Consider the following 15,894-nt stretch of genomic DNA (forward strand, 5'->3'; position numbering starts at 1 on the left):
CAGGGTGGTTGAGTGCGGGGAGCTCCGTGGGGGGTGGTCTGGGTGCAGGGGTCTGGATCTGGAGGCAGGGGGTCTGGGTGCATGGGGCTTCAGATGCAGGGGTTGAGGTTCAATGGGGTGGGGTTTGGGTATGGAGGGCTAGGGGGGTTCTGGGTGTATGGGGTGAGGCTTGGCAGGGATGTCTGGGGTATGGGAGGTCTGGATGCACAGGGGTTGGGCAGATGGGGGAGCAGCTCCCCGTACAGTGACCCCTCCCCCGCAGCTGGAGAGCAACGGGGGCAGGAAGCAGGGGAGAATGCTGAGCTTCCTACAGTTGGGGGAGGATTCTGGGGGTGGATCTGACATAGCCCTGGCCACTCCTTGCAAGGGAAGAGGAAGTGCCGTCCTCTCCAGCTTCCAGCAGCTGATACCAGCTCAGGGTAGGAGCCACTGGCTGGGGTATCCCCAGCCCTGCAGTGATCTACCTCTCTGCAGGCTGCTCTGGGTACCTGAAATGGTGTACCTGCGCAGCTAGGGAGTGGTGCTTGACTGGTCTTGCAGCTTCTCTTTGCTTCCCTGTCAGAAAATCATTTTTTCTGCAGGGAAGCAAAGAAATCTGCAGGGGACATGAATTCTGTGCACGTGCAGTGGCGCAGAATTCCCCCAAGAGTAAACAATTAAGTCTCACAAAGGGGGTCACGAAAGTGCACAAGGCCACGTGGCTGAGTGTATTTTTATCACTTAGCTAGTTATAGAGGTATAAAACAAAGAATCACAAGTCCGCCTGCGTATGGGCCTTCTCTCACTAGGATAGTCTGAGGCCTTGTTCTTAGGCTAAGGCCTTTGGCTAAGTAGCAGGGGCAGCCATAAGCTGGGACGCGTACCTTACATCCCAAACCAGTAACACTGAAATAAGGTGGTATTGGGCTGTTAGGAAGATGATCCTGTCCTGTTAGTGCCCATCATCACCAGATAAAGAAACAGATCTTAAGATGGTTAAAGAAAACTTAGTTTGATAGCATCCTGTCTGGCAAGAAATCACTTATCAATGGTTTTGGTTGTGAAACCCGCATTTCTGTATTGTTTTATCTTTATGGCCCCCACTTTTCTATTGTTAATCTGTCTGGTTCTCTAATTGAGCATAAGCTTTCGGGGGTAAACCCCCCACTTCTTCAGATGTATGGAGTGAAAATTACTCCATGCATCTGAAGAAGTGGGGTTTTTACCCATGAAAGCTTATGCTCAAATAAATCTGTTAGTCTTTAAGGTGCCACCGGACTCCTTGTTGTTTTTGTGGATACAGACTAACACGGCTACCCCCGATACTTGGTTCTCTAATTGTTTCTGTCTGCTGTATAATTAATTTTGCTAGGTGTAAGTTAATTACGGTAGTGGGATATAATTGGTTAGAAAATTATGTTACAATATGTTAGGATTGGTTACTTAAATTTCAGTAAAATGATTGGTTAAGGAATAGCTGAGAATATTACTATATAAACTGGGGTCAAACAGGAAGTGTGTGTGGGAAAATTGGAATCATGTTTGGCAAGAGGGGGAACGGGAACAGGGGATAAGGAATGGGTAACAGAGACACAAGCAAGGCTCTGCGGCATCAGAGCTGGGAAGGGGGACATGGGGTAAATGCTTTGCAGCATCAGAGCTGGGAACGGAACACTGGGGAACAGAGAGAAGCCCGACTGGTGTGAAGGTCTTCAGAATATGCTTGCTTGGAAACTAACCCCAATAAACAATGCATTGTTTGGACTTTTGGTCTTCTGCTTTCTGTCTGTGTGACGAGAACCAGGGGAGAGGGTGAAGGGAAAGCCCTCTAACATCTTGGTGCCGTGACTTGGATACATTACGTCGGACAGGTATGTGGCAGCCAGATAAGTCCCCCTCCCCAACAGTCTTCGCAGCTGCTTGGAGGGGGTATGGCAGGCTCTCACGACGGTAGTTGCGGATTCTGGCAAGCCGGGGTAATGGATTTTTTACAGAAGAATCAGGGCCTATTCAAGGTGCAGGGGTCAACCTGGGATGAGATTAAAAAGGAAATGGGGGCAGTGTTAGGGGACCCAGAGGGATGGGGGCTTGCTGAGGAGCCCACCCTCCTTGGTAAATGGGTAGCGGAAGAAGGTCCATGGCCATGGGGACAGGATGCCTTCCAGAGAAAGAACGCACTGAAGTCTGCTTGTAAGAGGTTTGAAGTAAAGGCAGCGTTATTGGAAGCTGCCAGGAATCTTTCAAGTTTGGTGCTACTCCAGCGAAGGCAACTGGAGGATTGTAAATTAGTTAGGGGTGGTTAAAGATGATTTGGCACAACAGGGTTTGGAGTCAAAACCAGAGTTAACAGACCAACTTAAAAGACAGGAGCTGGGACTTCGTCCTAGGGGAGTGGAGAAAAAAAAAGTTTCAAAGTGAAAAATGGCAGGGTTTGCAGGAGCAGGTAACAACCCCCACTCCTCTCCCAGAGCCAGGATAGGAACCTGGGGGTAAAGGTCCCAGGGAGTCCTACTCTTGGCTCAGAGCTAACTATACCCTTTTCTTCGTCTTCTTCTTCTCAGTTTACTTAATTTGCTACTGTTACCCTGAACTTTAAACTGACCTCACAGGGTTAATGGGTTGCTTTCCACACCCACACACACCCCTCCACACTTTTTCTGAAGTTTTAATGGAGCGTACTTTGGATATTCATGTGAAATGTTTTGGGGGTTTTTTTGTTTGTTTTTGTTTTTTAAAAAGCATGACAGAAGTCTGCTGGATTCCATTGAAATTTTTAGAGTAAAAGATCCAGGGGCGACCATGGAGATAAAAGTTTTTTACTACCTTTTTGAACAATCCTAAGGTAAAGACAGCACAGGGTAAAAGGCAGTTGTTTGCAAAAATTACTACTAGAGTTTGGAGGGAATTTGGAGGGAAGTAAATGGTTGGGAGTTGTGGAAATGTTAAAAGGTAATGGTTGAGAAGACGTTAAAGAGTAATAGTTGTGATGTTATAAGGAGGAAGTTTTTGGTTTGATGATAAAACCCAGTATGTAAATGTAATTATTTGTGCAACTCGGTACAGTAACATTCGGTGGAACCCTGGTAGTTAAATTATACAAAGGGGGTCAAGTAGCTACTACTACCACTATGTTTTTGTCCTCAGGATCCTTTATAGCTATTCTGAGGGGAAATGGGCCCTTTTCCCACAGAAAAAGGGACTGCTGCAGGCAGCAGGCAGAGAGATAATCTGATCAAAATTATTTGACTATTGGGTGATGTAATCAAAATCACTAAAGGAACATAAAGGATTTCTATTGGAACTTAACTTGACTGTCTCTGATTGTACAAGATGAGAGTGTAAAAAATAATAATAGCAGTGCAAGGAATGTTAAAAAAAAGAATATGTATTTGTGTGTGTGTGTAAAAATATACATTGTGTAAATATGTGAGTTTTTAAGGACCTAAATCAACACTCCTGGTTTGTAAAACTCTTGTTTTGTAGGTTTAAGATGAATTGGTTTTGTTTTGAAATAATATCACTAAAAATCCATTTGACTCTTTCATTCAAAGTTGCAAAACTGACAAGACACTTTTTGCCAGACACAGTGTTGTTTGGCTTTGGTATTTAGCATTTAACCCTTAAGGTACCTCAATGCCTTATAAAGTTTAATATGTTTTTAAATAAAGACCAAAGTTGTGGCTGTGGTGGGAGGCAGCTGAGGCTGGGGGAGACATTCTGGATCTTTTTTTGTGTGTGCACAGGAAAAAAAAAGAGAAGGGAAAGGGGAGCAATGTTGGGAACACTGAGCCTTGGAATGGCTCTGGATGATCGGACCGTCGCTTTGGTGGGGGTGCAGGAGAACTCTGTGGGCATGGGGGAGGCAGTTACACCTTGTGTGAAAGTTGATGTGACTAATATAATGTTGTAGAGTTGAACTGTGGAGGGGGTGTGCATTTTCCCAGAACATGTGCAGTGTATATTCTAGAAGGGGTAAAAGAAATGCAAACAAAACATGCTACTTAATTAAAATCCTATTAGGGCTCCAAAAGGAGCCACAATAGGTTGTGTTTTCTTTTTCAGGTGGCCGTGTGTTTTAGAAGCTGGAGTTGAAAGTGAAAAGTAATCAGAACTCTGGTGGAAGTTAATGGTGTCCTTTTTAAGACAGAGTCTCTGAGTAGCTAATAGTAGCTAACTATACCACTTATCACGAACTATAACTTTATCACTAAGACTTTCAACTATTTACAGAGTGAAAAGGAGCATCCACTAGGGAATCATAGAATATTAGCGTTGGAAGAGACCTCAGGAGGTCATCTAGTCCAATCCCCTGCTCAAAGCAGGACCAGCACCAACTAAATCATCCCAGCCAAGGTTTTGTCAAGCCAGGCCTTAAAAACCTCTACAGATAGGGATTCCAGCGCCTCCTAGGTAACCCATTCCAGTGCTTCTCCACCCTCCTAGTGAAATAGTGTTTCCTAATATCGAACCTAGACCTCCCCCACTGCAACTTGAGACCATTGCTTCTTGTTCTGTCATCTGCCACCACTGAGAACAGCCTAGCTCCATCCTCTTTGGAACCCACCTTCAGGTAGTTGAAGGCTGTTATCAAATTCCCCATCACTCTTCTCTTCTGCAGATTAAATAACCCCAGTTCCCTCAGCCTCTCCTCGTAAGTCACGTGCCCCAGCCCCCTAATCATTTTTGTTGTCCTCTGCTGGACTGTCTCCAAATTGTCCACATCCCTTCTGTAGTGGGGGGACAAAAACTGGACGCAATAGTCCAGGTGTGGCCTCACCAGTGCCTAATAGAGAGGAATAATCACTTCTCTCAATCTGCTGGCAATGCTCCTACTAATACAGCCCTTCTTGGCAACAAGGGCACACTGCTGACTCGTTATCCAGCTTCTCGTCCACTGTAATCCCCAGGTTCTTTTCTGCAGAACTGCTCCTTAGCCAGTCGGTCCCCAGCCTGTAACGGTGCATGGGATTCTTCCTTCCTAAGTGCAGGACTCTGCACTTGTCCTTGTTGAACCTCATCACATTTCTTTTGACCCAATCCTCCGATCTGTCTAGGTCATCCTGGACCCTATCCCTACCCTCCAGCATATCTACCTCTCCCCCCAGTTTAGTGCCATCTGTGAACTTGATGAGGGTGCAATTCACCCCATCATCCAGATCATTAATAATGATGTTGAACAAAACCAGCCCCAGGACCAACCCCTGGGGCACTCCACTTGATATTGGCTAACACAAGAGAAAAGCTGCTCCAATGACCGTTACTGGTAGTAAGAAGGAACTGAACAGTCGGTGGGTCGGCAGCAACCTATATACACCACCATGAAGGTGCCACTCCAGGGGGCTCCACAGCCGACCCGACGGGTATTGCTAGGGAAAAACCTTCCGACAATCATGCACGCAGCTACTTGGAATGGACATGAGCAATCGCTCGAAGAAAAAGTATTATTTATCCCTTCACATAACACAAGAACTGGGGTCACCTCATGAAATTAATAGGCAGCAGGCTTTAAAACTTTAGATAAGTTTATGGAGGATTAGTCCATGTATGGCTATTGGCCAAGATGGCCAGGGGGACAAACCCCATACTTTGGGCATTCCTTAGCCTCTGACTGTCAGATGCTGGGACTTGACACTCAATAATTGCCCTGTCTTGTTCATTCCCTCTGAAGCATCTGGCACTGGCCACTATTGGAAGACAGGATACTAGGCCACGTGGATCATTGGTCTGACCCAGTATATCCATTCTTATGAGCAGCTGCCACTCCTTGAAAGCAGCAGGAATTTTGGGGAGTTGGGGGGAAGGGGGACAGGGATGACAAAAAGTTGGCAGCTTTCCTCCCTTTTATGGATCTTCTTGCTGCCTTTCTGTAGCCCCTCCTCCATTGTCCACAGGCCCAATGAAGGGTGAGAAGCGGTCACTGGAGCTGACACCAAGGTCCAGTATAGGGCTGCTGGTTACAGTGCACAAGCAATGACTTTGTCAAGAATGATCAGACACATTCTGGAGATGGAATTTATTGTTATTCCTCCATTGAAAGAAGAGGCAATTTTATTATACCTAGGAAAGTAGCTTTTTCATTCACTGCACACAGGAATTTGAATCCATGGAAAAAGTGCACCTTCTATCCAATACAACCACTTTTTAAATACATTTGAACAGTGATTAGCTAGCATAAGCATTTGTCACATAAGGAATTAAGTCACCCAAACCTTTTTCGCTCTGAATTAGGAGCACAGGGCTGAGGTGCTGCCAATCAAACTGATGAAGGTGAAAAGCTACAATTCACTTTACAAAAAACTGAGAAATTGTCAAAATGTCAAAAGCTACATTCAAAATTTACACAAACTCAAGGGGTGTTTGCTTATGGGGACAAGGGGAATTGCTTTCCCTCAAAGTGTTCTGTCATTTAACGATAAAATTTAGTGAAAAGGAAAAGCCTTTATACAATATATTCTCCAAATTCAGTCCCACAAGTTATTTTCTTAAAAATTCAGTTCAGTAAATTTAACACACATTTCAGAAGCTAACTGCATTCAGATCAGGGAACATTGGAAGGATTACTTTAAAAAAAATAAAAAATAGCTCTGAATTTTGCTTCTGAGATGGAAGCTCTGTCTCTGAACCAACAATGATTCCAGTCAATCTTGCTTTGCATCCTTCAAGGCTTGAAGTCTTTCTAACAGAGGAGGGTGGGAATAATGCCACATTGAAAATATCCAGTCAGAAACAGGAAATCCCAAGTTATCTTTGTTTAATTTGATCAGAGCAGAGTATAGGTCTTTAGCCTTTCCAAGCTCCTTGGCAAATGCATCAGCTTGAAACTCAAATCGTCGGCTCAACACAGTCAAGCAAAAGGAGAGAACCTGTTGTGGGGAAAATAGATGAAAATTGTATAAAATCTCAGCTGCCTACAGTTTCCTTATAGCGTCAGTAAATCATTCAGCAGGAATACAGTCTATCAGCAAACCAGCTGGAAAGTTTTAACATCGGGGCTGTGCAACATTCTGCATTTGAGCTCAGTCCTCCTTCCCATACCACCAAGCTGGGAACTGTTCCAGGAGAGTTCCCAACCAAGTACCCTGTAGCCAGGGGAAGCACACTTATCTTGAAATTGGTAGACAAGTTCAAATCTCACCTCTACTGTGAGCTAATATTTCAGTGCACTACATAGCCTTTAACACTGAAAATCTTGCACCCCCCCCCCCAACCCTAGAAGAAAGTCAAATATTAATCTCCCATTTTACAAATAAGTTAACAGAGGATGCACAAGGCCTCTTCACACATTGCTGGGAGTACAGTCTAGATCATTAATATGGCAGACACATGTCTTATCCAATCAGTCACACTTCTCAGAATAAAAGTGCCAAATCAGTAGGCATTGGTTATCCCACCTCTAACCACCAGGTCACAATCAGAGGGAGAGGAAGAATCCGAGAGTTCCGTTCTCCAGTATTTTACTCATGTCTAGCAACATTACCCACAGAAAGAGAGTACATCAAGTCTATGGTTAGTCTATGCAGCAATTACTCCTGTCGCTCAGAGGCAGCAAGATTTCAACCCATCACAGATCTCTGAGGAGTTAGGAGTCTTATGATTGTGACAGAACTGTGATAGAACTGTTTAGCAAAAAGAAAAGGAGTACTTGTGGCACCTTAGACTAACCAATATTTGAGCATAAGCTTTCGTGAGCTACAGCTCACTTCATCGGATGCATACTGTGGAAAGTGTAGAAGATCTTTTTATACATACAAAGCATGAAAAAATACCTCCCCCCACCCCACTCTCCTGCTGGTAATAGCTTATCTAAAGTGATCACTCTCCTTACAATGTGTATGATAATCAAGTTGGGCCATTTCCAGCACAAATCCAGGTGTCCATCCCCCCCCCACAAACCCACTCTCCTGTTGGTAATAGCTTATCTAAAGTGATCACTCTCCTTACAATGTGTATGATAATCAAGGTGGGCCATTTCCAGCACAAATCCAGGGTTTAACAAGAACCCTTGGGGTAGGAAAAAACAAGGGGAAATAGGTTACCTTGCATAATGACTTAGCCACTCCCAGTCTCTATTCAAGCCTAAGTTAATTCAAGCCTACGTAAAAGAATAAATGGACACAAATCAGATGTCAAGAATTATAACATTCATAAACCAGTCGGAGAACACTTTAATCTCTCTGGTCACGCGATTACAGACATGAAAGTTGCGATATTACAACAAAAAAATTTCAAAACCAGACTCCAGCGAGAGACTGTTGAATTGGAATTCATTTGCAAATTGGATACAATTAACTTAGGCTTAAATAGAGACTGGGAGTGGCTAAGTCATTATGCAAGGTAACCTATTTCCCCTTGTTTTTTCCTCCCCCCTCCTCCCCCCGACGTTCTTGTTAAACCTTGGATTTGTGCTGGAGATGGCCCACCTTGATTATCATACACATTGTAAGGAGAGTGATCACTTTAGATAAGCTATTACCAGCAGGAGAGTGGGGTGGGTGGAAGTATTTTTTTATGCTTTGTGAGTATAAAAAGATCTTCCATACTTTCCACAGTATGCATCCAATGAAATGAGCTGTAGCTCACGAAAGCTTATGCTCAAATAAATTGGTTAGTCTCTAAGGTACCACAAGTACTCCTTTTCTTTTTGCAAATACACACTAACACGGCTGTTACTCTGAGAACTGTTTAGAACACTGCTTTATATAACCCACAGAGTGAGAAAGCACTCTTACAATAGGCTTAATAGCTTAAAAACATAATTTAATTATGGTGTAAAAAACAGATGTTTCACATTTCATTCATTTTTCACACATTTTGAATGATGGTGTCATAAATGGGCAGGTTGGAACGTTAAAGATTCGGCTAACATTCTGGTTAGTAATGGAAGGATCCTGTCACATGGGAGAAGCTCATAGCTACAGCAGCTTCCCCAACATCCAGATCAGTGGTTTTCAAACTTCTTTTCTAGTGATCCAGTTGAAGAAAATTGTTGATGTCTGCAACCAAATGGAGCTGGGCATGAGGGGTTTGAGGTGTGGTAGGGGCTCAGGGCTGGGGCATAGGGTTGGGGTGTGGGGGTGAGGGTTGTAGGGTGGGGCCAGAAATGAGGGGTTCAGGGTGTGGGAGGGGGCTCTGGGCTGGGGCAGGGGGTTGGGGTCAGGGATGAGGGGTTTGGGGTGCCGGAAGGGGCTCTGGGTTTGGTGGAGGTCAAGACTGGGGCAGGGGATTGGGGCACGGGTTTACCTTGGGCAGCTTCCACTCAGCGGCGCAGCGGGGTGCACCGCGGACTGTGCTGCACCCTGGAAGTGGCCAGCAGCTGGTCCGGCTCCTAGGCGGAGGTACGCAAGTGGCTCTGCATGGCTCTTGCCCGCAGGCACCACCCCCCCGCCTCCCAGCTGGGTGTTTGGAGCTGATGCTCAGGGCAGGGGCAGTGCATGGGGCCCCGTGGCCCCCCACTCCTAGGAACTGGACCTGCTGCTGGCCACTTCCGGGGCACAGCGAGCTGTCAAAACAGGTAGGGACTATCCTGCATTTGCCGGGCAGCACCGCCAACGGGACTTTTAACAGCCCAGGTGACAGTGCGGACCAGTCACCACAACCCAATGCCTTACATTCCATGACCCAGTACTGGGTCGCAACCCACAGTTTGAAAACCATTTGTCTACATAACTAAAGAGAAAAACAAAACCTAATGCCTTTGCAGCATAGATAACAGATTGATCACACACACAAGCACATGACACTTTTTTTCCTTCAAGAAAGGCCAGTCCATTGATTTGTGCTGCCACTTGGGGGACAACATTTTTTGGTGTCTAATAAATAGCTAATGCCTTTGTCTCATGGGCTTTAATCTTTTCTGGAAGTTTTTGACACTCAGTATGCCTTTCTTGTGCTGTACTTTAACCTTGCTTGAGATCTGGAGAAGGAACACTTGGCATGCTAAGAGTACCACCCTGAGCTCCCTGACATTTATGTGCAGGGAGAGTTCTTCTTGGAACCAGAGGCTCTGAGTCCTGAGGTTATTGAGGGGGGCTCCCCACCTTAGGTCCAGCATGTCTGAGATTAAGGTTACCGATGGCTGAGGGGTAACAAAGGGCACCCCCATTATTACTGATCTCAGCTCTTTTCACCAGTCCAGGGAGGCGAGGACCAGAGAAGGGACTGTGAGCACTAAGCCCAAGTGGTGTCTGCTCCGGGAGTAAACTGATGCTAGCCACATCTGGAGGGGCCTGAGGCACAGCCCTGCATTCTGAACCACATAACTGCATTCCAACATGTGACCCAGTAGCCTGAGGCAAATCCGAGCTGTCATGATTGGGTGAACCCTGACACTGAGTATCAGGTCCAACATGGTCCAGAATTGGGCCTTCAGCAGGAAGGTCCTAGCTTGGGTCAAGTCAAGCACTGCCTCAGTAAATTCTGTTCTCTGGACTGGGACAAGAGTTGACTTCTGCTTTTTTATTAACAAGCCCAGTGCTTGGAAGGTGGCTTGGACTGTGGTGATGCTACTGATCAGCCAGCTGTCAAGGTACGGGAAGACTTGTATGCCTCACCACCTGAGGAAGGCTGCTATGACCAGCATCCATACTGTGAAAACCTAGGGAGCTGCCGATAGGCCAAATGGAAGTGTGGTGAATTGGTAGTGGCGTTGACCCACTATAAACCTGAGAAATCTGCTCATGGAAGATAGAAATGTGAAAGTATGCATCCTTTAAATCGAGGGATGTGTACCAGTCTCCTGGATCCAGGGAGGGAATGATGGAGGCCAGGGAAACCATATGGAACCTCAGTTTCTTGAGATATGTGTTGAGGCAACGCTAGTCCAAGATGGGTCAGAGGTCCCCTTTGGCCTTTGGGATTAGGAAATACCAGGAGTAAAACCCCTTCCCTTTCAGACCCCTTCCCTTTCAGACCTCCACAGCCCCCATATGTAGGGGGGATTGCACTTCCTGCATGAGGAGTTGCTCGTGAGAAGACTCCCTGAAGAGAGACAGGGATGAGGGGGTGGATAAAAACCGAAGGATATTCCGACTGTCACTGTACTCAGGACCCAACGGTCCGATGTTATGTACGACCATGCTGGGCTGAAGAGCGATAGTCCAAAAATAAAAGGGGAGGCAGATCTGAAACAGCGACTAGTACAGTGCCCTTGGGCACACCTTCAAAAGGCCTGCTTGGGCCTGCACTGCATCTCTGAGACTCCAAATGGAAGGCTGAGGTGGATGGGAGTGGGGTTGCTGCCATTTATAACTTCCACCTTTTCTTTTGTAGGGTTCCTGTCTTGGAGGTGCCAAAAACTAACGAGGGTGCTGGGCCTGAATTGCTTCCTGGAAGCTGACAGTGCTTACAGGGCTAAGGAACATAGGGTGGACCTTGAGTCCTTCAGGCCATGAAGTCTTGTATCCAAGAAAAGAGAGGGGCCTCCAAAGGGGAGGTTCTGGATAGATTGTTGAACCTCATGAGGAAGGCCATACAACTGGAGCCAAGAACACCACCTCATAGTGACAGTGGAGGCCACTTTCCTGGCTGCCAAGTTGGCAGCATTCAGAGCCACCTGTAGAGAAATATACGCCACATTCTCACCCTCCTCCAAGAGGACAGCAAACTGCTTTGTTGAATCTTCGGGCAAGGAGTTCCACAGATTAAAATCATATCTCCCCAGCAAAGTCTGTTGGTTGGAGATACGTAGTTGAAGGCCACCCATTGAATAAACTTTCTTCAGAAAAGAGCTAGTCTTTTGGTGTCTTTTTGCTTAGGGATAGTGCTCAACTGGCCCTGCCTGTCCCTTTCGTTTGCTTCAGACACCATCAGGGACCCTTGGGGGGGATACGACTACAGGTATTCGAACCCGCTTGCTGGCACATAATACTTCTTCTCTGCCTTCTTTGAGGTAGGGGACAGAGAAGAAGGAGTTTGCCACAGGGCCTTGATCAGCCATATCACTACCTCACTGATGGTCAAAGCAACCATGGAGGGAGCTGCTGCAGCCAGGATATCAATAAGGCCGTGAGATGACTTTTTGAGCTCCTCCATTTCCAGACCCAGTTTCGTAGCAAACAGCTTCATTCAGAAGGTCCTAAAGGGCCCTGAAGTCATCCTGTGGAAGCAGGCTCGTGGGTCCCATGACAGCCTCATCTGGGGAGGATGAAGAGGCGGCTTGCACCGGAGGAGGCACTCCTTCCTTTTCCTCAACTATGTCTGCTGGAGCGACCTCCTGGATGTCGGTACTGGGGTCAATAGCGGAGTCGGGGTCCACTGCTGAGCAGGAAGGAGCGGTAGCCTGTCTCTCGGAAACCACCGAGTAGGAACAATGGGAGGGAGGGGCCCAATACTGGGGGAAACCCCCCGGGGTTCCAGTAAGGCTACTGCATCAGTCACTGACGTGCTGGTAGGGGGATTAGTACCAAAGTCTGGTGGCACATAAGCTGGTGGGCTTTGGCACGTAAGGTTCCCCTTCGGACTCAGAAAAGGAGTCCTCTCAGAAACCACAGTGGAGCGGTAGCTTCTGCCTCCATGCAGTGCTGGGGTTCCAGAGACGGACTAGTGATTGGGATGCCAGGATCAGGGAAGGCTTGACCCTAGAGGGTGCCAGGTGCACAGTGCTGAGAAAGGAGCCCAGTGCTCCTTGTTCCCTCCCTTGCCTCCAGTCACAAGAGCTAGCAGGTGTTGCACTGGAGCTGACAGGACCGGTAGAGAAAGAAAATCTCTAGCTGCTTGGAAAGCCTCCGGGATTGATTCAACCATCAGATTGCTGGCACCGTGGTAGCTTCCAGGTATCAGCAGAAGGTCCCGGACCAGACTCAACGCTCTATGCAGAGCTGACGGTGCCACTGTGGGCCCAAGAGTGGAAGAGTGGCCTGGCATGCGTCTCACTGTGCTGCCTTCTCCTCGCTTGTCTTTCTTCTTTATCGACAAGCGCCCTCCGTCAGTGTGCTGCTTCTTCTGCTTCTTCCTCGGCACCAGAGATGATGAACCATTCTGGGAAGAGCTCCGTCACTGAGGAGTGCTTCGCACCAATGCTGAAGTACTTGGTGCCAAATGGGAGCAGCTTGGCTCTGAGACTGGTCTGAGGGCAGCTTCTATGAGGATATCCTTCAGCCTAACGTCTCTGTCCTTTTCAGTGAAGGGTCTGAAGTCCTGGCAGATCTGGTACTTGTCCCTCACATGAGTTTCCCCCAAGCAATTTAAGAAGCGGGTCTCTCATGGGCAGAGGTTTGCCACAGGAGGCACAAGGTTTGAAGCCCAGGGACCACGGCATGCCCAGCCCCTGGGGCACAGTCGTCCCTTGACAATAGGAACTAACTATATACACTAACACTGATTACAAAAAACTATATACGCTAAACTATGATAACCGCCAATGAAACACTGAGATGAAAGACTTGCAGGAGCAAAAAGAGTTATTCCAGCAAACGTCACGGGAGGAAAGAAGGAACTGAGAGGGTGTGGGGCCAGCAGCTCCCCTTATACTGGCACACAAGCATGTAGCTCCAGAGGGTGCTAGGGCTGCCCAACAGATACCAGTGAGGGAAACATCTCTGGCAACAGTGCACATGGCACACATACACTCTAACATGGAATGGACACGAACAAGCACTTGAAGAACAATCTCTTTGTGAAATGCCGTCTAGGGAAGGTGTGCGATGATGGCTCCTAACTCACTGGCTCTCCTGGCCGAAGCAATGCTCACTATGAATGACCATCTTCATGGACAGTTAGGCTATTGTACAGGTTGCCATAGGTTCGAAGGGTAGACTGGTGAGCGTTGACAGGACAAGGTTAAGATTCCACTGAGGAGTAGGTTTAAGGGTCAGTGGGAAGGTTCCGATAAAGCCCTTCATAAATATATGAGTTGAGTGTGTAAAGATGGAACTCTTCTCCAGAGGGATGAAGGCACTAACTGCTGCTAGATGTACCTGCACTGAACTAAGAGCTAGACATATATTCTTCAAGGATAGGAGTGCCCATGGTACCTAGCAAACATTGGTGGAGTTGTGCCCGGTCCAGAAAGTGCCTCCATTTGGCTAGGTAGCAGGGTCTTTTCTACTTTGGTTAAGGGTTTCCTGAACGGGGGCAGAGCATGAACATTCTATTTCCAATGCCCATCCAAACATCAGACTGTGAGGTGAAGTGAGCGTGGGTTGGGGTGCTTGATTTTCCCCGTCCTTGGTTAGGAGATCAGGAAATGGGCAGATCCTGATAGATTCCTGGGTGGACATCATTAGAAGTTCAGTGAACCAGAACTGTCTGGGCCAGTAGGATGTTAGGAGAATGATGGTGGCTTTGTTGTGGCGTACTTTCCCTATGACTTGTGGGTGTAGGGGGATGGAAGCAAAGGTGTATCTGGGGTCATCCATCCAAGAAGTAGGAGAGCATCACTCTGGGAGTCATGACCCATGGCTCCCCTGGAACAAGATATAGAAAGCTTTCTGTTTCTGTTTACCCCACTGTGTAAATATCACGGTTAGGACTGTGCATGAATCTGCCATTTGTGGTCTGTAGAGAAACTTCTGCTTCGTTTGCTGGAAGGGAGCTGTGAATATCCAGGAGGTAAGCAGCCTGTATCATGATGTGGTTCCTGACACACCAGTTCAAAAGTCTGACAGCTTAAAGGTAGAAGGGACAAGATCTTGCTCCTCCCTGTTTGTTTATATACACCACCGTGATGATATCGTCCAACATTATCTGTACATGGAGCAAGCGTATGAGGGGAAGGAAGGCCTTGCACCCTAGGCAGACTGCCCTCAGTTCCAGTAAGTTTATATGTAGCCTGGCCTCTTGTGGGGTTCAGGTACCCTAAGCAGGGTGGTAGTCCCGATGAGAACCCCACCCAATGAGAGAGGCATCTGTCACAGTGGTGGTCCTGAGTGTGGGAGAGGGAAGGACCCGAAATTGACACGGTTGTTGGCTAACTGTAAAATGCAGGAAGTTTCTGTGTGATGAGTGAATATACACATGGAAATACACATCCTTCATGTCTAGAGATGCAAAGAACCACATCCCTTCCTGAAGAAAGGGGATTATAGATGATAATGTAATCGTTTGGAATTTCAGCTTTGGGATAAAGATGTTGAGTTGCCAGATATCCAGGATAGGTCTCCCTCCTCTGACTTTTTTTGGAATTAGGGAATATGTGGGTATAACCCTCTCCCTTGATACTAAGGTGGGATGCACTCTATCGCCGCTTGATGTAAGAGGGAATATGCCTCCCTTTAAAGAATCAACTCTTGAGAGTGGTCCCTGAAGGGGATTTGTGAGAAGGGAAGGAGAGAAACTCTGTGGAGTATCACTAATGGATAATCTCCAGGACTCAAGTGTGGGCGAATTGTATAAGACAGCCCCTAACGGTGACAGGAGAAAAAGTGGGTGGTATCTGTGGTGGTACACAGGCCCTGACCTGTATGTCAAAAATGGCCCTTGGCCAGCAGTTGGGAGTGATTGGAGCCTATGGCAGTAGAGGGAGCAAAGAAACGGGGCCTCTCAATCCTCTGGTGCAGAGGCTGAGCTGGACGCTGGTAATAGGGTGTATGAAAAGGTGTTGACCTCGGTCTAAAGGGCTGCCTCTAGTGTTTCTTCCTGGGGGCTGTAGCGTAAATCCAGAGGGAATACAGAGTAGATCTTTAGTCCTTTAGTAAGTGCAGGGAGTTGTCTTATTAAAAAGGTTGGATTCACTGAAGTGGAGATCTTGCATGGTGTTTAGGACCTCTCTAGGAAACCCTGATGACTGTAACCACAAGTCCCTCCTCATGACTAGTCCTGTGGCCAAAGTTCTGTACACTGTGTCTGCAGAATCTACTGTAGCCTGAAGGGCCACCTTTGCCTTCATCCAAAAGAGACGGAAAATGGACTCGGTCTTCCATGGGAAGTTTATCTTGGAAGTCCGCATGCCTGGAGTTTCCACGGTATGCATCTGATGAA

The 15,894-nt window shown here is 47.0% G+C and overlaps 1 protein-coding gene across 4 annotated transcripts in view; it reads right to left on the reverse strand.

Moving 5' to 3' along the window:
• Positions 1-5,977: 5,977 nt before the first annotated feature.
• The window catches only part of ZMPSTE24 (zinc metallopeptidase STE24), a 114,373-nt gene continuing 104,456 nt past the window's right edge, over positions 5,978-15,894 (reverse strand). For all 4 annotated transcript variants that reach the window (XM_077838094.1, XM_077838092.1, XM_077838091.1 and 1 more), the window contains one exon: positions 5,978-6,842. In XM_077838094.1, coding sequence (XP_077694220.1) covers positions 6,618-6,842 — 225 coding nt within the window. In that variant the 3' untranslated portion in view covers positions 5,978-6,617. The remainder of the gene's footprint in view (positions 6,843-15,894) is intronic.

The sequence above is a fragment of the Eretmochelys imbricata genome, chromosome 19, assembly GCF_965152235.1.
Source record: "Eretmochelys imbricata isolate rEreImb1 chromosome 19, rEreImb1.hap1, whole genome shotgun sequence".
NCBI classification, from domain to species: Eukaryota; Metazoa; Chordata; order Testudines; family Cheloniidae; genus Eretmochelys; species Eretmochelys imbricata.